General features: G+C 33.9%; 4 protein-coding genes across 4 annotated transcripts; all 4 read left to right on the top strand.

Annotated features, from left to right (window-relative positions):
• The first annotated feature begins 620 nt into the window (after positions 1-620).
• LOC128186149 (uncharacterized) lies at positions 621-2,764 on the top strand. The gene is made up of 2 exons (XM_052855886.1): positions 621-1,700; positions 2,308-2,764. Exons 1-2 carry the CDS (start codon positions 1,323-1,325, stop codon positions 2,734-2,736), a joined length of 807 nt encoding a protein of 268 aa, XP_052711846.1. The 5' UTR covers positions 621-1,322; the 3' UTR covers positions 2,737-2,764.
• Positions 2,765-4,492: 1,728 nt separating this feature from the next.
• Positions 4,493-6,668, top strand: LOC128184442 (uncharacterized). Its single transcript, XM_052853897.1, has 3 exons — positions 4,493-4,652; positions 5,085-5,151; positions 6,038-6,668. Exons 1-3 carry the CDS (start codon positions 4,524-4,526, stop codon positions 6,346-6,348), a joined length of 507 nt encoding a protein of 168 aa, XP_052709857.1. The 5' UTR covers positions 4,493-4,523; the 3' UTR covers positions 6,349-6,668.
• A 2,562-nt stretch (positions 6,669-9,230) lies between these two features.
• Positions 9,231-16,409, top strand: LOC128184447 (uncharacterized). The gene is made up of 3 exons (XM_052853902.1): positions 9,231-9,407; positions 9,552-9,615; positions 15,881-16,409. The coding sequence occupies exons 1-3, from the start codon at positions 9,294-9,296 to the stop codon at positions 16,189-16,191; spliced, it is 489 nt and encodes a 162-aa protein (XP_052709862.1). The 5' UTR covers positions 9,231-9,293; the 3' UTR covers positions 16,192-16,409.
• A 2,299-nt stretch (positions 16,410-18,708) lies between these two features.
• On the top strand, positions 18,709-24,886 carry LOC128182982 (uncharacterized). The gene is made up of 3 exons (XM_052851765.1): positions 18,709-18,868; positions 22,101-22,170; positions 22,858-24,886. Exons 1-3 carry the CDS (start codon positions 18,782-18,784, stop codon positions 23,166-23,168), a joined length of 468 nt encoding a protein of 155 aa, XP_052707725.1. The 5' UTR covers positions 18,709-18,781; the 3' UTR covers positions 23,169-24,886.
• Positions 24,887-26,201: the final 1,315 nt, after the last annotated feature.

Here is a 26,201-nt window from a genome sequence, read left to right as displayed (position 1 = left end):
TCCGATTCAAAATCACCGCCCCCGCATGGCATGGGGGATTGCACGCGGTGAATATTGAATCTCTAAAATTATTGGTTTAGACTTTGGATTTATTTGATGTTTTTAGGTCTTATACGTAATATTGCATCTTTTGAAGTTGTTCTCTTTGCCTAAAATAAAAACCAAGGTATGCCTCTTATATGCCCAGGTCTCAAAGAATCGAATATTCTTAGGCATATAAATTATTTCAAAAATTTTGCGAGCGTTAACGTTCACTTTGTATATTTCCTTCCTATTTTTTTTTAAAGTAAGACTGTAAATTTTTCGTTGTGTTATTGATATTTTAGAAAATACATATTATATGATACATGTTATAGGGTAGAATACAAAATATTATGTCCGGGAACTTTATTCCGAGGGCAATTTTCTTCCTAAGCATCGGTGCATATCGCCCAACCATGATATTAATTTTTTTCCCGGCTACAAACAGATCAATAAAATAAACATTACTATCAAGAATTGATATTTCATTCTATTATTTATTTCTTGCATTAATCCTATCGATGGTGGGATTTTAACACGATTCATTGCTAATAGCTAATCAAGAGTTTGGCCGTACAATTTAGATAAACATTTAACAATTAAATGTGGAGAAAAACATTCTTAATATTTTTCAAACAAGAGCATTTTGCTTGGACAACATGTAGATTTTACAACTTTCAATATACAGAAGAGAATATCAAATATTCTGTTTTATCGTGATCTTTGATATAAGCTCAGCACTAATAAAACATCATAACGTTGCGTTTGTTTTGAAATAAAATAGACTGGTTGAATAAATTGTGTATGGCCTGAATAAAATCTTGCATACATTGACAATACTATAATAATATGCACTGAGGACATTGACTTGTCAACACATTTCTGGACAGTTGATCGCATAACACTGTATCGGAATCCAATATACCGCTTCATCGCCCGTGTCTTTGTAAACACAATGTGCAAATTCAGGAGAGGCGAGAAAAATCTCGACGCCGTAGGCAAATCTCGCGCCTCCCGAGATCAGTCCGAGAGGGAAAGCGCTGTGCCTCGATTTGTTCGGACGATTAGCGATTAAATGATGACAGGTAGAGAAAGGAGGTCAATCTGTAAACTCTAGAGTTCTACAATTATCACTGTACGACACTGGTCCACAAATTGTAAAACAGTTAGAATTTCTACGATGACACTAATAAAATTTGTCAAGAAACGCATATATATCTAAAGTTTGTATTTGGTCCGAACATAAAGTTGGAAAGCAACAGAGAATTCAGATATATCCACTCCAGTTTATTTATGTTAAAATGTATCTTAATACTATAACAGCGAATATGTGTACATTAGAAAACAAAGATAATCCGACAAATCTCCGCAAAAAAGCCAAAAGAAAACGCAAGCATATTCCGCACGCCCAGCGGCCTTCGGAGTATGTGGAGAAAAGGAACAAGAGAGAGAGGAACCGAATACGGACAGTCAACGAAGCCTTCGATGAACTCCGAAAGAAAGTCCCATCCTGTGGACAAGACCCGGATCTGAGGATTTCCAAGATGGAGGTCCTGACGCACGCCATAGGCTACATTGAGGACCTGTGTGGGTGCCTCGGGTACGGCAATTTTGCGGAGTACTGGTTTCACGAGGGACAGTTCACGAGGGTAAAGGAAAACACTGGGTCCGGACTCCAGGTAAATAACAGTGCATTGCATCATTTAATTAACTTAATTTGATTAATTAATCAATTTAATTCAATGAAATGTTTGAGCGTTCGAGACCCGTCATTACGGTTGATAATTGTACTGCCAAATTTGTACATACAGCCTTTAACAATAGGAAAAACCTTCTACATATGTAAATCGTTTCGAATTCGTTTTGTATTTTGTCATACTTATCTTAATATACTTTTATGGAAATTTAATTTTAAGTCATGAATTTTGTCTAATAGAGTTGATTTGTTATCATAAACATTATTTGAGACAAATTAAATCAGACTTGCGTGTAAACCTTATCTATCAAGTTTAAATATTATAGAGTGAAATATAATACTTGCATGTCAATCTGGCCAGGTACAATAAATTACTTAAACTGGTTAACTTTGTGTTACACGTATAACTATAATAAAATATTTACTTACATGTAATAACTATATTAATTTTTTTTAGTCTTTGGATGAGAATATAGCTCAAAGTATCCAATAATATGAAAATAGCATTTCCTATTCTATGGTAGAAAGATCATAAATTTAAAAATTATGTAAAAATTTCTCGTTATTTCTAATGTTATTTTTATTAACAGGAGCGGAACACTGGGATATCTGGCTTCAGTCGTCCGTCACTTCCGATGTATAATGGCGTCCTGAAGGAAAGAACGACAAACAAAGCGGATTCTACGTCACTTCCTCCCCTTTCTGAGCAACCCTGGAGATCCTCCCCGTGTGTCCGCACCCACTCCACACCTGATTATTCACATGTAACGAGAAAATTGGGTGGCCATAACCCAGTCACTGAAACGAATAATTTTGTAAATGATCATTCGTTTGAAGCTGTTCACAACAGTTGTTTTACACGCCATCCGGGTGATGGAGAATTCCAAAATGGAAATCAGTATGACGACTATGTGTACTGTGAACCGAGTTATTTCCCCAGTGATGATATGGACGTTGGGTCATTAGATACTTTCCATAGAGTCTCAAAGTTTTACCATTCTACCATTCCCTTTATATGATAATATTGATAATTAAAAGTTCTAAGCTACATGAATTTGCAATTAAACTGGTTTTACCACATAACTTAGTAAAATTGTCTGTTTAAACCATGGGGTGAAATCATATTATACAGCGTCATTTTGATCTGGACACGACAATGTCCAGGCTTTCAGCTAAATGTACCCTCTCTGTAAATCATGAATTTATTTTGTTCATGCATATGATTAAAAAAAAAAAGATTTTGACTATCGTCAATTGTGTAAAAATGATATACGCAATTTCTCAACGTTGCTAGACACACCTATTTGTCATTTTATTTATCTCGATCTTTTCCGAAATATGATTGAACAACTAAAATATCGTTGTTATGTGGATATGGTGGATAGCGGTGGTCAGTAAGATTTATCGTTAATCATTTATGGTTTCGCGCCATACTTTTCACAAATTATTTATATTTCCGCTTTTGTTTGATAAGTCTATTGCTTTACAGGTTTTTAACCAATTTTGCCAAAACATGCATTATAGCTACAGGGTCAAATATGATTTTTAAAATACGATTTTTGCCATCGTCAATTAAATTTGATTTTCAATTTCGAACCAAAATAACTGCACCAACATGGGTTCTAAAAAATTTGAATTGTTTTTAAGTTTACATGTAGTTCTTTGAAGCAAATACCGGTACATGTATGATAACTCGGAAAATGAATAAAAGTGAAAAAAAGATAAGACGACGAACAGTCGAGACATTTAAATATGAAATTTTCAAAAAAGGTTTTAAAGAATTAATGTTCAACATCACTTTTTGGAGAAAGTCTAATCAGTAGAAATAAATGGAGTATAAGGTGCAATATATGGGTACCATATTGTATATATATTAAGTGTGATTCCGATCCGTGCTTGGATCAAGAAATATTTTTCGCGAAGGGGGGGGGGGGGCGAGGGATAACCTTTTTTTTTTTGGGGGGGGGGGGAGGGGCTAGGTTTGAGACCTATTTTCAGTAGTTATCCTACGTAAATTTAACAAGTTTTAATTTTCCAGGAAGGGGGGGGGGGGGGTCCGGACCCCCGACCCCCCCCCCCCCCCCCCCCCTTGATCCGCGCAAGCGATTACTATCTATTTTAAAAATATTAAAAAAAATGTCATGAACGATAGTAAATGGTACAAGTGTCTTACATCATATTTATGATATTGTTGATTCCAGCACGCTTAGCGCGTGATAATAATGACATGAGGGATACAACTGTACGTATACAAAATCAACCATTCTACTGTATAATATGAGGTAACTCGGGAACCACTTTAAATGTCCGGTGGGCTGCGTGCATGTATGTTTTAAAAATGTATTTAATTACAATTAATGATACCCGTATATAAACACAAAATAATCTGTAAACTTCATTATAAAATAAAACCATTTACTCTGCAAAAAAAGCCAGTTATGGGTATCATATGTCAATTATCTTGTCTGTATATATACTAACACATGTACCTATAAAGTATTTTCTTCTTCCTAGTCGAATCAATTCATAAACAGTAAATATACTTTACTAGTAAACAGGTAAACGTGACACCTCACCATAACCCTCAAATTATGTGTTGATTTGCTTTGGTACTTGTTACATCACAGAGTGTAAACAAATGTATTTGTATTTCCCCAGATAGGATATTTAAAATACTACACGATGAGGTATACCTTACTATGAATGAATGAAATTGTTAAAAATAGGTCAAAACAACAGGAAAATACTTTCTTGCCCCTCCCCCTTGTGACGTCACACTGGTCTTCCATTTTTTCCGCTGATATAAATGTTATATATCGCGTGGTCCCACTCAAACCGCAAACTACAAGGAAAAATGCTCAGCTCAACATTGAAGCAATTCAGACACTGCTCTCGCTCATTCTCCAGGCTCTGTGCTATACAAGCTCGGGCACGGGTAAGTTATAAATAGTACAATGTAGATTACAACGTTCTTAAAATACTATAATATTATACCGTTACAATTATGCTTTGTATATATATAGAGAAATTTCAATACATCGTTTTGAAGACATCTCTTTTTTAAATATCTTTCCAGAGCAATGTAATATGTAAATTAAGCAATAGAATGTTTTATGCATTTAAGTGTTATGTATTTGTCTTTGTCCCTCCGTATGTATTGTCTGTTTGTTGTCTGTCGCTATCTTTGTCTCTGTGTCTGTACATTGCACTCTCTCTCTCTCTCTCTGTCTGTCTGTCTGTCTGTCGTCTGTCTGTCTGTCTGTCTCTCTCTCTCTCTCTCTCTCTCTCTCTCTCTCTCTCTCTCTCTCTCTCTCTCTCTCATACTACATAAACATACACATATTGTATGAAGAGCTTTTATTTTCAGCAAGCCCCAGGAGCCGCTGTGTCCAGTAAAGTCACCCAGGGGTCAGAGGGACGCCGATTTTCCACAGGTAAACCACAGCTGACCTGTTTTAAGTCGGTGCAAGTGGACTTATCTTTTGATCTGGGCATCTGTCGTATATTTTTAACGTGTATTTGACCCCGGACAGGCAAAGATGACATGAAACACCTTGAAATGTTAATGTAGATGAAAGTTTATCGTAACAAAAAATAATAAGCGTCAAAAAAAATTCTACTTGTACAAAGTTGGATCATTAATTGCAATCTAAAAATTATCGATCCCAAGATGCTCAATCTTGTAGATCTATGCTGTAAATTGTGAAAGAAAAGATTTACTATAGTATGCGCGGGGATTGAATTATTATATATAGAAAATTTTATTGTGTAGCTTGGAAGTGTACATGTATTTGTATGTCCTATATACCACTTTAACTTCTTTATTTACATGTAGGATGCAAAAATTTGATAAATGTATAAAGTTGAATGTTTTATGTTGATAAAAACTGAAATAATAATTCTGCCGAGGAATCGTCTGCTTACATGTTGTTTACAGCGTATGACCTTGAATATTTCGGATATAACGATTGGCAAAGGAAGATTAATATCTGCTAGCGCGGCATCTTCTTTTATCTCTAACACGAGCTGCCTCCGATGTATTGTAAGACTTAGTGGGATTTATGAGAATAATGGTATTGCTTTACCAGCCTGAGAATCAATACTCGAAGCATTAACTTGGACTTTGCCAAAAAAAAAAAACCCACACAAACGTCGTTCGATTCTGATGTTCTTTACAACTTTTATTCCTTGCTCTATCAATGATCTTTAGGATTATCCAAGTTCAGTTGCATTTTTTATCGATTCTGTTTATGTTTATGACCTTCACTCGTGAAACACGCACGCATCATAAAATATAAATACTATTTGCTTTCTTTCCAGATGAAACTCAATATCTGCAAATCGACTGTCAGGAAGTCTGCTTTAAGTCCCTCATCGCCGACCATGAAAACGGCATCATGTCCAAAGTGGAGGAAAGAAGACCGGAAGTGGTTCTGTTAGATCATTTACACGAGTCTGACTTTTGGGGCAAAATACAATCACTCATGCGCCATCTAGGATACACCGGAAGTATAGAAGACTCGCGGCATGGCCGAGTAAAGGGCGTGTTTATAAGGAACGACTTGATGGGCCGCAGGAGTCAAAGCGAGGGAGGGACATTCTATAAGTCAAGAATGCCCGACCCATATTAATGTCTATAAAAAATAGACAAACTTTTGGCTCACCCCCTACCTCAAATAACATTGTAGTGTTGACATTACCCCCCTTAAATGTCTACCTCAGAGTATATAGTGACGCAAAAAAGAATCTCAATTAATTAATGAGTCGAATAGACCAGGGCAGCATCCCGCTGTCTACAATTGTTGTTATTTAAATATTTTAAAAAAATATTTTTACTAGTATGTATTAGTTAACTTGTACTTTGGGCAATCCACATGTGTACATGTTGTTGTTTTTTTTTTATTACATTGTTTATGAATGGTTTATAAAATAAAGAAATGTACAAAGATTATTACATGCATGACTTACTGTGAAATCATCATTGTTCGTGGGGGGGGGGGGGGGGCAATGTTCGTGGCTTTCGTGGGTAACCATTGCACACGAATTTACATCCTCACGAACTTATATACAAGTATTTGTTTAATATTACTTAAAATTATCCCGAACTTTCTACCAACGAAATTACGTCCCTACTAACCAGGAAAAATTGGCTACTCACGTACATTGGTCCCCCCGAATAAAACTGATTCCAAAGTATTGTATTCACCACCACGGACTATAGCTCGCATCATTCTCTGATTAAAGATCGATGAAAACAATGTGCTTAAATCAGAACCCGAGAAGGTCGATAAAGTCCCTCTATTCTCTTTTGTTCACAAATAATACAAATTTATATTATACACAATACTGATTGTGTAGAGGAAAATATTCGCCCCCGTTTTATTTTCGCCCCTTTCGCCCTCGCTCTCAGTAAGCAAGGTCAAAACCAGTTTTAGAGAAAGATTATCCATTTCTAATTGTGTCTTGGCGAATTCAAGACGGAGGTAAACCAATTTAAAGTGAAGAGGTGTAGAAAAACACAGGCCAAAAATAACCCTGTATACAGTATATATTATATGGCGAACTTAGATGAGTGTTTAAACAATAACCACCGAATTAGTGTCAAGTTTTATATAATGAATTCCGAAATTAAATAATTCTGTGCTGCAATTGAGCCGCGATAAATGCATGTAACTGTATAAATAGTTTTAAAGATCGAGTAAACGTACTATTAATGATTGTACATAAAACTATAAGAGTTAATTTTCACAACCTTGAGCCATTAGCCACCCCATCAAATACCGTGCGACGGATCCCTGTGTAAGATATAAGTACATGAAACCCGACCCACGAAATCTACAAACCCTAAGACTTCACGACAAGTTAACCCAGATATACATGCATGCAGTGAGACAAAGGGGAGATCAGGTATAGAGACAGATTCCATCTTGACGCCGATTTTTTATGCCAAATAATGTCGTAAGATTCGTATCGCCTGCTTTACGGTTCAGCGAATGCTTAGAAGACACACGACACTGACACCGCCAAACATGATCATAAAACCTTGGACTGAAATAACTCCGAATAAAAATCTAACTAACGCTGATATACGCGTTTTGTGTAAACCCAAATTACCCCAATCCTAATACAGAGGCAGTGTGATCAATAGATCCTATAGGCATTGTTTTTATTTGGTTCTAAATAGGAGAGTGCAGTGAACATAGCAGGGAGATGTTATTAGACATAGAGTCATTTCACGTCTTTGCTGTAAATCTTTCATCTTGCGTGTCCATTAGTAGAATACATTCCTGGTTGTTCTAGCATGCTGTGTTATCGAATACAAGTAGCCGTTTCTATAGTATAATATTTATTAGACACATCGAGTGAACTGAAATGCATCATCTTAAATGTCAGTACACCAACCTAGTAATCTTTTATAAGGTATTTTATAAGTAATGCGATGCGCAATTAATGCGTACGCAAATAGTGATATGATTTGCCGGATGTCTCAAACAGACACATCTTTGAAGCTGATCTCAACATATTTTTTTCTCATCAAAACCGTAGGTGATTGATAGGTTGACCGGACGGTCGATGGGATAAAGAATATGTTCAAATATACAACTAGAGACATACACCTGTCTTTTGACACCCCCCCCCCAAAAAAAAAATGCATTCAGTTTACCGCATACAAAGCACGAACCCAGCTCAGAGGGGTTCAAACATTACATAGAAATATAGGCCGAAAATGTTTAAAATCTTATTCTCAAGAACTACAATTACTATGCAAGCATTCTTAGAAAGGGTAGATTGTTAAAATTGTAACTCTCGACTAAAACTAGGACTCCAAGGGGTGTTAAATATTCAAGTTTAAAATATATTGGAAAATATTAAACTAAAATAAAATGATACGATAAACACTTGTTCAGGTGAGCTACGTGGCCAATGAGCCTCTTGTTTTGGCTATAACAGTATCAAATTATTTTCCATACAAACCAATAATCCTGGGAGGTTATAGACTTTCGCCTATTTACACCATCAGAATCAGTCTCCATTCACTGCACAGCCGAATTAAGCTCACGTCCTTATGTTATGTGGACGTATATATACCACTGTAAGTGAGTCGGGAACGCTAGATTATGAGATCTATCAACTATATTATTGCCATTACCACTTAACTTATCAGATACAATACACAACAGATATGTAAGAAACAGTCTGTTTCCCCGCATACAATTAACCCCAATCTAATAATGCAGTTTGTCTAAAATATACCACCAAATATAAGCCCCCCCCCCCCCCCGCCCTCTTCATAATATAAAGTTAGAAGTTTTCAACAATCGGAAGCAGTCGTATTCACACGAACCCAACATCCGGGCTTAAAGCATGTACTTTTGCAAACAATACAAGGTGCACGTGCGAAATGGTATGTAAAGCACGTGAAAAAACGGTACGGTATTATGTAACAAGGGCATTGCATCTCGTTCCAGGAGTGTCCAATATCTGTGATACTCAAAATAACAACAAAATGCCGCCCTTTAATATAATCGATAAATACAACGTATGACGTCACTCACAATACCACGGAAATTCATGAATGAGAACACTCTCATGGGTAAATCGCTACAGTCAGAATATGCTCCGCTCAATAGTGCACGGCGTTAAAAAGTTCAATTTTATCCGCGGAAGTCCGCGCGATTCTTTCATTGCGGTAAGACACAGCTGCATTATCTTTTTTTAAAATAGTTTTTAAAAAAATGGAATATTTTTGTGCATAAGACATTTAAACCTTGCCGTGGTATTTAATGAATTTTGTGGTTTTAATTTAGCCGTCTATATTTTTTTCCTATTTCAGCAATGTGTGAACAGCGGTACGAAAGGTTGCTTCCAGAATCAACAAACTATTAACTATTGCACAGGTAAGAAATCATACTGAAAAAAAAAATATATTGTGATATTTGTTATATAGTATTGCTGGTTTCTTCAAATATAGGTACATTTTTACCTTTTTTTCTCGAAAGGGGGGGGGGGGGGTAGGTATGTGAATGAGTATATACTTCGGTAACCTTTTGTTGTTTCTGAAAGTAAATATGTATGGTTTTTTAATTATTCATCATAAAACGAAAGAAGATTAGTCTAACCTGACTTTACTCCAAAGATCAATGCCCTTTACAATAAAGTTACGATACGTTAGAGGTGTCTACAACGCCTGCCGATTAGAACTGCATGTTAGGATCGATCGATTTCTCGGTCTAAGACTAATGGTATATATGCTCACCATGAAACGATTATTTAATCTTGATTGCTGAAAAGTTTATAACGAATCTTTATAAGTAAGCAAAAATTGTATAAAACAAAATAAGTTAATTGGTATCTTACACCAAGCCACTAGAGACAACGCAGGCCAGATACCCGATACACTGGTATGTGGAATAAACCTAGTGTAACAGATCAAATAAAACTCCCATTGATACCTGAGTCTTACCAGTGACATAATTTTGTTGTTACATTTAATTAAAAATCAATATTGAAATAATGGTATGTTACATGTACATATGTAAAGTACATTGACAATTAATGTAATAAAAACATAGTTTTTTTTAATTAACAGATATAAACATCATGATAAGCAACATAATACAAAGTCATTAATTTACTGTTTTATCTTTTATGGCGGATTATTCAGAGAGTATAAAAATCAACGGAAAAAACAACTTAGCAATACAGGCTGGGTCGGTCTGACCAACCCCCTGAACGTGTGACGATACAAATCAGTTCTATTTGTTCATTATATATCACATTACAAAAGTTTACGTCAAATCTGGGTCAATCCCAGCGGTGACCTTGACATTGACCTAGTAAGAATTAAGGAGGAATTTTAAACATGGCGTAACTAGTTGTGTATTGACACAGGGGACATCACGGTCGACATATCAGCATTTCTATTGCCTTTAAAAGCAAACAATTAAAGCAGGCGAAATTTCTTGAATACCTTCCGGCTATCCTTACAGAATTCCGGGCTTTGTAATCAAATGTCAACATTTATAAAAATACATATCTCAACTTAAGTATTTCTAAGTCGATCGTCGATAGAAAATACCAAATTATTCAAAATTAATCAAGAATATATTTTTTTCATATAAAATCATTCGTTAAAAATATAAATCAGTTAACTTTTTTAATGTTCTTTAGGTGTAAAAAAAAATAAAAATATAAAAAAACCCCTTAAATATATGATTATAGCATACTGACACAAAGCATTATCGCTTAACAGAAACTGACACTCGTAGAGATAACGAAAGACAGTCTGTGGAAACTCTTGACATATACAGCTCTTAAAATTAAAACTAAATAAGTAATGCAAAACAATTTTTGTAATAAGAATACGGGATTTAAAAAACGATTTAAATTTTCCCATTTGCACAAAAATTCATTACCTGAAAAAAAAAAGATATCAAAATATAGATCAATTACAGAAGTAAAATAATCATATAAAATACATGTATATTAACAGATATCAATTATTTATTCTAGGTTTAAAATGGTTGCTTTATGATAATGTAATTTATGACTAATAATTATCAAGGCAATTCAGTCAAAGTACATAATAAAACTTACTATTGTAATGAATGAAGTATTGATAATTTCGCATACAGTGTCATTAAACCCTCGCATTTAATAATTGTTCGCAGTGAGATATGTGCCTGGAAAAACGAACTAGATACTAAAGATTCCCCAAAAACGTAAAAAGGAAGCGCCCAAAGATTCCCCAAAAACATTAAGAACAAGTGAATCTGTTTCCAATTAACTATTAGTATCGATAGACCTGCGGTATATTTGGTATTTGTTTGTAACTAAAATACACAGCCTGTCAGAATAGCTTAGCTTCTTTGTAGATATCTTAGCAGAAATAAAAACTGGCGAATGACATCTTTTTTACATAAGATAAACCCAGTGAGACGTCATATTTAATGTAATAATTATTACGTAACAAAAAGCAAAGCACACCTTTAGATCTGATATACAAATGAAATAATAAATAGATGTTAGTTAGGGTGTGATAAATCGTAGCGTAATTAATTATGATAACAGTAGGCGGTATAGCAAACGGAATCAGCTAATGACCGCAAGGTCGAATTTACACCGATATTACTTACATAGTTACTGGTCAAATTTACCCACTTAAAACAACACATTTCTAACAAATTAATCAAGATTTTATTTTTAATTTCGTTGCAACGAAAAGAAAGTAACGATAAAGTTGTTTTAAAAATCCAAAAGTTTTAACATTACTTATTTCAACATTTCATCAAAAAGTATAAAACCTAACAGAAAGTTGTAAAAAAACGCCATTAGGATTAAAAAAATGTTAAGTGGTCTCATTAAGGTCTTCCGTTTCCAGCGGAAGACCTTATTGTTTTCGTACTGTTTCTTATTAAGGTCTTCCGTTTCCAACGGAAGACCTTATTGTTTTCGTACTGTTTCTTATTATTATTTTTTTCCACAAATTTTGTGCACGCGATTTCTCAGAAACTATTCGGCCGATTTTGACCATTTTTTCACAGATGATTGCCAGAGGTCATAATTCTAGACGTTTTTTGAAATTTTGAAATCGTCACTTCCGGTACCGAGTTACGGCGGATTTTCTATTTTTTTACGACCTATTTTGTGCAGAGCTGATCTCAGAAAGTATCAGAGATATGACTATGAAATTTTCAGGATAGGTAGTCTATAGTTTGAAGTTGTGCACTATTATGTTGTTTTACGCCAGTGGCGCCATTTCTGTGAGCTCGCCTAGGCACGAAAAATGAGTACGAATTTTCATTCAAAATTTTCATACGTTTTGATCTGTATCTTTTTATCAGTTGATATTTTGTTAAGACATATATAACAAAAGTAGTAGATAATTAAACGTTCTTTCCAACAAAATCACGAAAAAGGGGCTGGCCCCTTAAATTAGGGGCCAAGACACTCGTAAAGTCTATTATAAATAACTTAAAAACGATCAACATTTTGTAATGCAATATAGAAGCAAAGTTGTTGATTGTAGCAATATTTATCAGGTAAAATCATTTTCACACCCATTTATGACGTAATTAGAGATTTTAAGGGGCCAAAGTACTTAAACTTTGACGCATTATATCTAAAGAAGGAGACATATTTTGTGAAGCATTGTAGAACAGCAAATGTCTGTATTGATAATTCTAATCGATTCCACTGACCAACACACCAATGTCAGACCTTGTGAATGAATTCCAGAAAAAGGGGCTGGCCCCTTAAATTAGGGGCCAAGACACTCGTTAAGTCTTTTACACATACCTTAAAAACGATCAAAATTTTGTAATGCAATATAGAAGCAAAGTTGTTGATTGTAGCAATATTTATCAGGTAAAATCATTTTCACACCCATTTATGACGTAATTAGAGATTTTAAGGGGCCAAAGTACTTAAACTTTGACGCAAAATATCTAGAGAAGGAGACATATTTTGTTAGGCAATGTAGAAAAGAAAATGTTTGCATTGATGATTCTAATCGGATCCACTAATCAAAACTCTAAAGTCTGTCCCAATTAAGGATCTAGAAGGCTGGCCCCTAAAATATTCAAACATTTGTATCTCAAAAATGAACAACAATTTTAGATGGGTGTAAGAACAAAAAAATGTTAGTATTCGTGAGACCTTTCGATTGAACTCAAGAAAAGAGGCTGGCCTCTTAAATTAGGGGCCAAGACACTCGTAAAGTCTTTTACACATAACTTAAAAACAATCAAGATTTTGTTATGCATTATAGAAGCAAAGTTGTTGACCGTAACAATATTTATCAGGTAAAATTATTTCCACACCCATTTATGACGGAATAAGGGATTTTTAGGGGCCAAAGTACTTAAACTTTGATGCAATATATCTAAAGAAGGAGACATATTTTGTGAAGCATTGTAGAACAGCAAATGTCTGTATTGATAATTCTAATCGATTCCACTGACCAACACACCAATGTCAGACCTTGTGAATGAATTCCAGAAAAAGGGGCTGGCCCCTTAAATTAGGGGCCAAGACACTCGTTAAGTCTTTTACACATACCTTAAAAACGATCAAAATTTTGTAATGTATTATAGAAACAAAGTTATTGATCGTAACAATATCAGTTTGTAAAACCGATTGATGACGCAATTAGGGATTTTAAGGGACTTAAATCTTAAATCTTCAATGTGCTGTATGTGAAAATGCAAAACACTTTGTTAATCATTTTAAAGGATATTGACAATCGTATACATTATCTGAAAGGGAGTAGTTGAGAGGAAATTCTGAAATTTCAATGATATTTTAATCGTATCGTTAAAAAATTGAACGGAAGACCTACTCGTTACTCGTAACGAGATCGTATCTAGTTATTATTATTATTTTTTTTTTCCAAATTTTGTGCACGAGATTTCTCGAAATCTATTCGACCGATCTCAACCATTTTTTCACAGATGGTTGGGCGTGATCTAAACTTCATACATTTTTCTTAATTTTTTCGTAGTCACTTCCGGTACCGAATTGTCGGCCATTTTGTAATTTTTGACGACCCATTTTGTGCAGCTATAAACTCGGAAACCATAAGAGATATGAATATGAAATTTTCAGGATAGGTAGACTAAAGTTTGAAGTTGTGCAGCATGTAGTTGTTTAATGCCTGTTGCGCCATTTCTTGGAGCTCGCCTGGGCACGAAAATTGGGCACCAATTTTCAATCAAAATTTTCACACGTTTTGATTTATATCTTTTTATCAGTTGATATTTTGTTAAGACATATATAACAAAAGTGGTAGAGAATCAAAAGTTCTTTCCAACAAAATCAATAAAAAGGGGCTGGCCCATTTATTAAGGGGCCAAGGCACTCGTAAACTCTATTACAAATAACTTAAAAACGATAAAGATTTTGTAATGCATTATAGAAGCAAAGTTGTTGATCATCACAATATCTATTAGATAAAATTGTTGCCACGCCCTTTTATTACGTAATTAGGGATTTTTCGGGGCCAAAGTACTTAAACTTTGACGCAATATAACTAGAGAAGTAGACATATTTTGTTAAACATCATAGAAAAGAAAATGTTTGAATTAATGATTTAAATTGATTCCCCTTATCAAAACACGAATTTCTGTCCCCATTAAGGGATCTAGAGGGCTGGCCCCTAAAATATTCAATCATTTGTATCTAAAGAATGATCGACAATTTTAAATAGGTGTAAGAACAAAAAATGTTAGTATTCATAAGACCTTTTCAAAGAAATCAAGAGAAAGGGGCTGGCCCCTTAAATTAGGGGCCAAGGCACTCTTAAACACTATTACGAATAACTTAAAAACGATAAAGATTTTGTAATGCATTATAGAAGCAAAGTTGTTGATCGTTACAATATCTATCAGGAAAAATCATTGCCACGCCCATTTATGACGTTATTAGGGATTTTTAGGGGGCCAAAGTACTTAAACTTTGACGCAATATATCTAGAGAAGGAGACATATTTTGTTAAGCATAGTAGAAGAGAAAATGCTTGCATTGATGATTCTCATCGATTCCATCAATCAAAATACCAATGTCTGTCCCCATTAAGGATCTAGAGGGCTGGCCCCTAAAATATTCAATCATCTGTATAAAAAAAATGAACAACAATTTTAGATACTTGTAAGAACAAAAATTGTTAGTATTTGTGAGACAATTTCAATGAACACAAGAAAAAGGGGCTGGCCCCTTACATAAGGGGCTAATCACTCGTAAAATCTTTTCACATACTCGTACCTTAAAAACGATCAAGATTTTGTAATGCATTACAGAAACAAAGTTGTTGATCAAAACAATATCAGTTTGTAAAACTCATTTCCACACCCATTGATGACGTAATTATTGATTTTAGGGGACTAAACTCTTTAACCTTTAATATGCAAAATGTCAAAAAGCAAAACACTTTGTTACGCATTTTAAAGGATATTGACACTCGTAAATATTATCCGAAAGGGAGTGTTTGAGGTGGAATTCTGAAATTTCATTGATATTTAATCGTATCGTTTAAAAACTGAACGGAAGACCTACTCGTTACTCGTAACGAGATCGTTTCTAGTTTTAATACTTATTGGTTATCTTTTATATTAATAGATAACAAAATTTATCTCTGTGACATCGATGTTTAATTTTTTTTTAAAGATTACACGGATTATGTCGTCATCGATTTTTCAAAACGTGATTTTGATGACGACACAAGCACAGACCTTGACGTCAAAACGATTTCCCCCAACTTGGAAAGCAATCCCGAGTTTGTGTACTTGGAGGGCATCCAGGAGAGACATTACTGGGGAAAGATCCGCTCCCTCATGAGGGACCTCGGGTACAAAGGGTATCTTGAGGATCTCAGGCATGGGCGGGGAAAGGGAATCTTCATAAGAAACGACGTGGCGGATCTAGTGAAGCCTTACGGGGGGACTGTGTATAGGTCTAAACGACCCAACCCCTTGTAGGCGTCTGCTTGTGATGCTGGAGAAGGCAAGGTCGACACTCATTGGTAAATCTACTTGACACCAAAAGCAGAAACATAAAGCAATCATTTCTTTGGACATCAGTTATTGTATGTGGTGATATAATTAACAATATACTCATATGTTTACAGTTTTGTTTGTGGAACTGACTAGTTGTTATGTTGCATAATATTTATGAATTTGTTTTGCCAAAACAATTACTTTTGTGTTACTTTTTATTTCCTTCATAAAAATATTATAATAGCAAATTAAGTGAGATCATTTTATACTCATCTAAACCAGAAGATGTTGAAAGAGGGGAAGTGTTATTAAAGTGATTAGTTTATCTCTTTCGCAAGAAACAAAGCTTCGATCACCTCCGGCTCCACCGTCACCAAAATTAAATCGGTCAACTCATTCCTTCAACGAAAAGTACATACATTTGAGGTTAAATCTAAGACTTGAAAGATGAATGAAAAATGACAATAACCAAGTGTCAACCATCTCAAAAATCCATAAAACGAAATACAAATTCAAATCAGAGCAACACGGACCTAGAGGATAGAGATAAGATAAGATGAACATGAACCTTAGATAGATAAAACTGTGGCGGATATTTAAGTAAGTGTCATGGTGGCATTTTTGCACCCGCTTAAGATGCAGATTCGTAAAAATCCATATACAGCATAACAAATGATATATGTAACCAATATTGTTCTTATTGTGTCTCACCTGAGAGGTAAGATGTCTACTTTTAAAAATTATTATCCCATAGGAAAACAATAATTCCCACAGGAGAAATGAATTTTTAACAGGAAATATTGAAAATCCTGTAGGATTTTCTAAAAATCCTGTCGCAATTATATTTCCTATGGAGAAAAGTATTTACTGCAGCTCTTTTAATTATGGGAAACTATAACTATAGGAAAATTGTTTTTCCTATGGGAAAAAGTGTTTTTCGGTAGAAATATAGTTTTTAAAGCTAAATATCTCACCTGACATGTGAGATACATTAATATCAATGATGGTCATAAAGTCTATCATATGGCAACGAAATTGTTATTGTAATGACCATGAGACGTTTTATTATAAAATTACCGAAAAAAATGATACAGATAAAATGTTTCATATCAAGTTCATGAGATGAAGGATAAACAATAATTTTTTGGTCCGGCAATCTCAAGTTTTCAAAATAACTGCTTCCACTCAAAGATTGGAGGGTTGTGAATCCTGACTCCCATATGCAAGTGTATAAAAATAGCTTGGCAGCAGGTAGCGATAGCAAGATGTCATCTTAGACAGATACAGTACTGTGTCGGATAATTATGCCAGTGCCATGGGTGGCATTTGTGCACCTGCTTAAGATGAAGTTTCATTATAATCCATACATGTTAAATAATAGAGCATTGCCTAGTGAGTATATAACCACTATTGTTTTATTGTGTCTCACCTCAGAGGTATAATATTTACCTTTAAAATTATCATTACATTGAAAAAACAATATTTTCCATGGGAGAAATGATTTCCTAACAGGAAATATTGAAATTTCTGTAGGATTTTCTAAAAATCCTGTATGAATTATATTTCCTATAGGAAAAAAGTATTTCCTGCATATATTTAATTCAGACAGGAGGTTTTCCTATAGGAATTATGATTTCCTATCGCATTTTGAAATCCTATGGGAAATTTGTTCATTTCATATTGAAATTTAAATTCTTACAGGAGGTTCTTTTAATTAAGGTTGAAAATTCCAAACATTTTAAAGGAAAATTGTTTTTCCAATGGGAAAAATTGTTTTCCTGCATAAATTTATATTTTAAAGGTAAATATCTGAACTTTCAAATGTGATACAGTAATAACAAAGGTGGTTTTTAACTCCCTAAGCTATGGTTTACCCTATGGCATGGATGAAATCTTCATTAAAATAACTTCGATGGAAGATAAATGCCACCTTGGCATTGGCATAGTTGGCCTGTACAAGTTATAAGCTCTGTACATGAAATTGAAAACCAGGAAAAAAAAACCACACACAGTGACAGACAAAAATATCTATGGACAACAAGTATCTAGTCTGTACATCAGAGTAATTCATATAGAACTGCTTGGCATTCACTATGGTGTGTAACGAGAGAGAACTCGAAAAACGGCAACCAAAAAAAAAAAATAATAATAAAAAAAAAAAGGAAGAAGAATTTTTTTTATATCAAACTTGTTGTTATCAATACCAAAAAAAAAATCTGTTATAAAAGTTCATAAAAAAAGGAAAAGAGAAAGAAGCATATAAACATTTAAATGACGAAGTGAGGTATCTAATTCAAGTTACACAGATTTTAATTCAACACTGCACTTAGTAAACTGATATGAAATGGAAGGGGGGGGGGGGGGTTCTAAAATAGAACGGAAGATTAGCATGAACCTATTTATATCTATAGTAGAATTATATAAACTAACTACTGTTTCGTTCATTAAATCTGATCTTTATATGCTGCGAAAGCAGAATTACATGGATCCTAGATTACGGACATATTGAACGTGACAAAGAAGGCTAGATTACGTAATACTGCGCAGTAAGCTCCGATAGTAATCGAGGATAATGTTTATGAAAGCCTGTAGGAGCGTTGTCCGTCGTCCGTCTGCCGTCCACTGGACAGGTGTCAGGGAATCGACAGTCTATCTAGATGTAAGTAGTCGCTTTCTAACTAGTGTAGCACAGTCGGCTAGCAGCTGATATATAATGCATCGTATACATTACACTCGTTGGATAGCTATTAATATGCTGGTATAACACTTCATATACCATGTACCCATTACTAGCTCGTTCACGGGATGAACTCTATGTAAAAATATATATTTCTTGAGTCATATCACTTACTTTTGCTGACTATTTCCTACCGTAAGTGACAGATGGCTGTGTACATGTACGACTGTAGCTAATTTTATTCCCTTAAATCTTGAACATTGTTCAGGTCGTGTAATAAGTTGTTGGTGCTGGACATAAAGCTTGGAGGTTTGGAGGTTTACATGGTAAACAGGTTTAGATGGTGAGGTGGTTTACATGGTGAGGAGGTTTACATGGTTAGGGGGTTTTACATTGTGAGGAGATTTACATGATGAGGATGTTTACATGGTGAAGAGGTCACACGGTTAGGAGGTTTGCATAGAGAGGTTTACTTGGTTAGAAGTAAACATGGTTAGGAGGCGACATGGTAAGATGGTTTTCGGTTTACATGGTGAAGAGGATATAATGGTTAGTAGGTTACATAGTAAGAAGTTTTGCATTGTGAGGAAGTTTACATCGTTAGGAGTTAACATGGTGAGAAATTAACATGGTAATTAGGTATTTATTGTAAGGAGGTTTACAAGTAAATGAGGTTAACATTGTGAAAATGTTTACATTGTTAGTAGGTTATATGGTAAGAAGGTATACATCGTGAGGAGGTTATATGGTACTTTGTAGGTTCATATGGTAAGAAGGTTTGTAACATGGTAAGGATAATATATGGTGAGGATGTTTACACTGTGAGGAGGTTGACATGGTGAACAGGTTTTATGGTAACAAGGTTGATATGATAAGAAGGTTTACATGGGAATGATGTTAAATGGTGAGGATGTTTACATTGTGAGGTTTACATGGTGAGGGGCTTAACATGGTGAGTAGGTTATACGGTTTGGAGGTTTACATGGTGAGGAGGCTATATGGTTAGGAGGTTTACATGGTGAGGAGGCTGTATGGTTAGAAGGTTTACATGGTGAGGAGGCTGTATGGTAAAGAGGTTTACATGGTGGGGAGGCTGTATGGTTAGGAGGTTTACATGGTGGGGAGGCTATATGGTTAGGAGGTTTATATGGTGAGGAGGCTGTATGGCTAGGAGGTTTACATGGTGGGGAGGCTATATGGTTAGGAGGTTTATATGGTGAGGAGGATGTATGGCTAAGAGGTTTACATGGTGAGGAGGCTGTATGGTTGGGAGGCTGTATGGTTAGGAGGTTTACATGGTGGGGAGGCTATATCGTTAGGAGGTTTACATGGTGGGGAGGCTATATGGTTAGGAGGTTTACATGGTGAGGAGGCTGTATGGCTAGGAGGTTTACATGGTTAGGGTAATCATAATGGTATCTAGCAAAATTTTGAAATAATTTCATGACTATTTGTTCTGGTTTCTTGTTGTAATGAATTTGTGTTCTGCAATGACTAAAAATATAAATTTTCAAATAACTTGATGATTCACGATGCACATAATTGAATTTTGAGTTAAAAACGTGATAGCTTACTGATCATGTTTGAGACCAACATCTAGTATCACTCTGCAGAAATATTTACTTGACTTAATGAGGTATACCCTTAATTATCCACCTGATGAGTGGTTTTTTTTACTGTTGATAAAGTAATTTATAAGATTAAACAATGTACGATTGTATAATCCATACACAAACTTATCGAGGAGTCTCATATATTCATTTAATTAGGTTTTCATCCCGGAGTAGAAAAATTATAAATTTGTAATGACGACCACCTCCCTGCCTGAACTCTTTAAAAAAGAACAATGAAACCCATAATTTTGGCGAAAAACTTAAAGATCTGTTCTAAAAAATCACGAATTCAGGTTTTCTTTCAGGTGTGTGGGAGTAAAGAAGATAATTTTTAAACAATATATACATTGACACCCATATATCAATTTTAGCCCTGCCCTAGAGTCAAAACATATACTCCAGGGGACATGGAATTCAAAATTTTACTAGAGGACTTACTGGTAAACATAATTATGAAGTCGGTTTTCATACAGATGTGTGAGAATAGAGACGAAGATTTTTTTAACTTTATATGCATTAACACTATACTGCCATATTGCCCACCCCCGATTTACTGAACCCCTGACCCAGGGGCCATGAATTTCACAATTTAGGTAGAGGAGTTAGTGGACATCATAATCAGGAATTTAGTTTTTAAAAAATATATATGGGAGTAGAGAGTAGAGATTTTCTAAGATTTAATACATTTTAACTATATGGTCATATTGGCCCAACCCTAGAGCCAGAACCCCTGACCGAGGGCCATGAATTTCACAAATTTGGTAGAGGGCTTCACATCATAACCATGCAACCAATTTTTTTCTCACATTTGAGGGAGTAGAGAAGAAGATTTTTGAAAATTTGGCTTTTTTTTGCACATTTGGCCCCACCTGTTGCGCCCCGGGGTGGTAGAGCCAAGAATTTCACAATTTAGATTCCTCTTACCATATAGATGCCTCACACCAAAAATGGTAACAATAAGCCTTGTAGTTTTTAATGGAAGTGAAAAAACGTAAAATTGTTAACGCAAGACGGACGACGCACGACGACGGACGAAAACAGATAACAAAAGGTCACCTGAGATTTGAGGAATGAAAACGTGTTTCACACTTACGCATTCTACTGAAAATTCCTAATTAAACGCAAGGAATTAATATCCGCGTAAAATTGCGAGAAGCACCTCTCGCGGATATTAAACTCTCGAATCATTTTTTGAGAGTTGAAAACTTAAAGAAATTTTGACAAAAGTTCCATATTGGCGATTTTATATTCTCGCGACTTGATACAAAACAGCGGGATCTCGGAATTAAGTACTCGCGTAAAGTAAAGAATCTGCCACATTTTTATTTGCTACAGTACAAACCCCGCCATATTTTTGTTAAACTAAAAAGTTACCAATAACTTGATTAGTGCTTACTTTATTTATGATTTCTAGTGTTTAACTTAATATAATTGAAAGTATGCTCACCATATTTGAGCGAAACATCTATCTGTCATCTTTCTGAATTAAAAACTGACCCATGGCAAATGACCGCTTTTAAAATTATGTATGAATTCATGCGACAAGGGTCATATACTTGCCTTGTCGACGTACTCTTTTTTTTTTTTTTTTTTTTGAGCAGCGGTCCTTCCAAGTGATTGAATTAGACAGCATTAAGAAGGAGCGACCAGACAGAAGAAAATACATCATAGGTTTGGTTATATTTCGCTGTTTTATTCTCTAAAATATTTTTTAAGTATAAATTTTTTTTTCAAAAAATGTGTAAAAAATTATTATCAGAAAAGAACAACTCAAACGGAAATAACCCAAATGAAATCATAAAAATTCCTTTTTATCTTGAGTCAATAAAAACATCAATGGATTGTGATCAAACTTTTTTTTCAAATACTTTGATATTAAAATTATTTTTTTTTAATTCAAACATTATTTACTTGATAGATTGCGAGTCTCTCCAGATCATAAAACAAATAAGAATTTGCAATCTAATTTACAAAAAATAATAATGACTCAAGATAAAAAGGAATTTTTATGATTTCTTTTAGGTTATATTTCGCTGTTTTATTTTCTGAAAATATTTTTTTAAGGATAAACTTTTTTTTCCAAAAAATGTGTAATTATCAGAAAAGAACAACTTATACGGAAAAAAACCCCAAATAAAATCATAAAAAACTCTTGAGTCAATAAAAATAATCAATGGATTGTGATCAGACTTTTTTTCAAATACTTTGCAAAGCAGATGATATTAAAATTATTTTTTTATTTAAACATTATTTGCTTGATAGCTTGCAAGTCTCTCCAGATCATAAACCAAATAATAATTTGCAATTTAATTTTAAGAAAATAACTTAATTAATGCATGTATCTTTATTGCTATGTAGAAAACTTTGACTGTCTGCGTATAGATCTGACAAAAGATGACAAAAGCATAGGGACTGTGACCGGAAGTCACGCAGAAAAAGAATTCAGCCCTTTACACAAACCGGAAGTGGTAATTATTGAAGGTATGGCGGAGAAAACGTTCAACATGGAAATGAAGTCTGTCATGCGCAAGCTCGGATACTCAGGTTTCCTGGAAAACGTGAGACACGGCAAAGGAACTGCCTTCTTTATAAGGAATGATAAATTAAAGAAAAAGAAATCGCTACCAGCAACAGTGTTCGCTTTTACATTACGTTATCCTTTAGTCTAAACAAAGAATCACCACTTATTGGACTCATATTGAATGATCAGAGAGATCTAGAGCTATACTTCTTGAAGGATCTATGTCCATGAAAAAGATCAGTTTTTAGTTTAGTACAAAGCTGTTATTTTGTAAACGAAAGTGTATTGATGTGTCTTTTGTAAATATATAGTTATGTATGTAGAAAGTAAATGTTATGACGATATTAAATGGAAGTTTTTAAGATTCAAATTATAACAAAAGATTTAGAAAATACTTCAATCAAAACCAATAATTAACATACAAAAATAAATAAAAATAAAAGGATAAGCAATCTTACACATAACTTATCAAAACAAACCCTGACTATTTATACAAACAATTTATACGTATATGATACACATTTTGGAAACAAATATTTAAATAACATAAAATAATGTAGATGGATGTATCAATCAAAATTATCTCTAAATTAAAAGGACATGATCACTTTTGATCAAAATCCCCCCCCCCTTTTTTTTAATGTTTACTATGCTTTAGTAAGGGACTTCTAATAGTCGACCAAATTTTGAGTGTCATTTGTCGAGTTATAAGCGAGATTAAGAGATTACAGTTCTTTGTTATGTAAACAAAGCTTAGATGAATTAATGTATTTGTTTACATTTAGAAAATCCCAGGTTTTACATGTAGCTTAAAATGAGTGTGGCGAACTGTTTTTTGTTAATCAAAACAAACTAGCAAGATAAAAAATCAGCTTTAAAAAGAACAACGTTTACTGGTTTACTAAACTAATGTAAACAAAAGCATGGCACAAGCCTAGTTTACAGAGCAAAGGATTGTGAGCTCTGTATCTTGGTTAAAACTCTTCGACTGACACTCAGATTTGAGTGATGATTAGAAATGGATAAATAAAACATTGTAAACAATAAATATAGAAAATATTTTTGACCATGCCTCTTTAAATAATACAAATAACAATCATACCATGCATACAAAAGAAAATAGTACATTTTTGTAGTGTGTTTATGTCCAATATGGGGTGTTTAAAGTAAAAAAAAAGTACGGTCAAAAACTCTCCAACAAATGTCGAATTATTCCATACGCATAAATAGCCGGTGAAGTTGATGCATTTGATGTGTCTTTCCCAGCTTTGCCAGAAAGACACGAGAGGTAGCGATCGTGGGATTGACAACAATGTAAACATGGAACAATGTACGATTGTGGGACTGACAACAATGTAAACATGGAACAATGAACGATTGTGGTATTGACAACAATGTAAACATGGAACAATGTACAATTGTGGGACTGACAACAATGTAAACATGGAACAATGTACGATTGTAGTTTTGACAACAATGTAAACTTGGAATAATGTACGATTGACAACAATGTAAACATGGAACTATGTACGATTGTGAGATTGACAACAATGTAAACATGGAACAAGGTACGATTGTGGGACTGACAACAATGTAAACTTAGAACAATGTACGATTGACAACAATGTAAACATGGTACAATGTACGATTGTGGGACTGACAACAATGTAAACATAGAACAATGTACGATTGTAGTATTTACAACAATGTAAACTTGGAACAATGTAGGATTGACAACAATATGAACATGGAACAATGTACGATTGTAGTTTTGACAACAATCTAAACATTGAACAATGTACGATTGACAACAATGTAAACATAGAACAATGTACGATTCAGAACAAAATGAAATCGTGCAACTTATTTGATTTTGTCCTACTGTAAATAGACCCCTTTTAATGAATACCAGGGCATTTAAAAATCTTAAAAGTAACCAGATTGAAAGGAGAGAAATGGAAACATCAAAGGGTTATATATATATATATATATATATATATATATATATATATATATATATATATATATATATATATATATATATATATATATATGCATTATTCAAAATATTTATCTATAATAAAATTTCACTTATTATTTTGATTACATATACATGGCTTAAACAATTACTATCATTAACAGATTAAAGATATTAGTATTTAAACAAAACAAACTTCTTGAGGTAGTAGGTAGACAAATTGCGATATCTCACATTTAAGGTTCTGTGATCCTCAGCCTCACAGTATTTTATTTTCACCAAAATTGTTACTTGTCTTCAAAGTTAATAAATGAAATGAAATAAAAAGAAATTAGTTGATGGTATCCATGCATTTTACAAAGTTATTGTCTATTTGTCCATGATGGATATAATGGAATAAATATATACCAGTTAAGATCAAATGAAAAGAAAACGTTGTACCAGTGCGTCGGTGGCTAGAACCCCATTACGAAAAAAAAAAATCCGGATAATTTAGAGTTATCGACCATGGCTGAGGATCGGAGCTTTTCATAATCTTGAATAAAAAACTGTCGGTCAGTGTGACAAGCTTGCCATATGTAGGAAGTTAATTGTTACATGGATAAATCAATCAAGGAAATTAAACACGATTTGAGTTTAATATTTTCAATTTGTTTTTTTTTTATGTCCAAAACATTTAGCTTGAGCATTAGTAATGTAAATCTGACGGTAATGAATTAAGTTACAATCAAGATACATAGCATATCATTCTTTGTTATGTACACAGAACTCAAGTTTTCGCTTCCAAATTTCTTTTTAAAAATACATGAAATTAAATAAATCGTGATAAAATTAACTAATTTGTTGTCTTCATAAATAACTTTGCTGATTTGAATGAAACCTTCACATGTCACTCATGAAACAAGAACAAGGTTTGAGCTTTGTCTACATAACAATGAAATATGTTCTCCGTGTTTTGTTTGAAAATTGAAAAGAAAAAATCAAAATTTGTCCAAGAATTAAAAATGCTTAAGTTAATTATTAAATACATATAAAAAAAAAATATAAAAGTTAACATGAAATTTTTTAGTTCAAATCGTGTGTAAGTCTCGTTTGAAAAAAAAAAAATAAAACTTGTAGTACAATGCAATATTACACTACCCAGCGGTTTGTGTATTATTTCTTTTGCAATATACCCTTATGGGCCATCAATTAAAGCATGTA

Source organism: Crassostrea angulata, chromosome 5, assembly GCF_025612915.1.
Source record: "Crassostrea angulata isolate pt1a10 chromosome 5, ASM2561291v2, whole genome shotgun sequence".
Classification (NCBI taxonomy): domain Eukaryota; kingdom Metazoa; phylum Mollusca; class Bivalvia; order Ostreida; family Ostreidae; genus Magallana; species Magallana angulata.
Note: the sequence above shows the minus strand (reverse complement) of the source record. Positions and strands in the feature narration are given on the sequence as shown.

Coding starts and splice junctions, on each gene's coding strand:
- LOC128186149 (XM_052855886.1), top strand. CDS start 1,323: ATGTATCTTAATACTATAACAGCGAATATGTGTACATTAGAAAACAAA. Junction 1,701..2,307: donor ACACTGGGTCCGGACTCCAG/GTAAATAACAGT, acceptor TTTTATTAACAG/GAGCGGAACACTGGGATATC.
- LOC128184442 (XM_052853897.1), top strand. CDS start 4,524: ATGTTATATATCGCGTGGTCCCACTCAAACCGCAAACTACAAGGAAAA. Junction 4,653..5,084: donor CTATACAAGCTCGGGCACGG/GTAAGTTATAAA, acceptor TTTTATTTTCAG/CAAGCCCCAGGAGCCGCTGT. Junction 5,152..6,037: donor GGGACGCCGATTTTCCACAG/GTAAACCACAGC, acceptor CTTTCTTTCCAG/ATGAAACTCAATATCTGCAA.
- LOC128184447 (XM_052853902.1), top strand. CDS start 9,294: ATGAGAACACTCTCATGGGTAAATCGCTACAGTCAGAATATGCTCCGC. Junction 9,408..9,551: donor CGCGCGATTCTTTCATTGCG/GTAAGACACAGC, acceptor TTCCTATTTCAG/CAATGTGTGAACAGCGGTAC. Junction 9,616..15,880: donor AACTATTAACTATTGCACAG/GTAAGAAATCAT, acceptor TTTTTTTTAAAG/ATTACACGGATTATGTCGTC.
- LOC128182982 (XM_052851765.1), top strand. CDS start 18,782: ATGTTTATGAAAGCCTGTAGGAGCGTTGTCCGTCGTCCGTCTGCCGTC. Junction 18,869..22,100: donor AATCGACAGTCTATCTAGAT/GTAAGTAGTCGC, acceptor TTTTTTGAGCAG/CGGTCCTTCCAAGTGATTGA. Junction 22,171..22,857: donor CAGAAGAAAATACATCATAG/GTTTGGTTATAT, acceptor ATTGCTATGTAG/AAAACTTTGACTGTCTGCGT.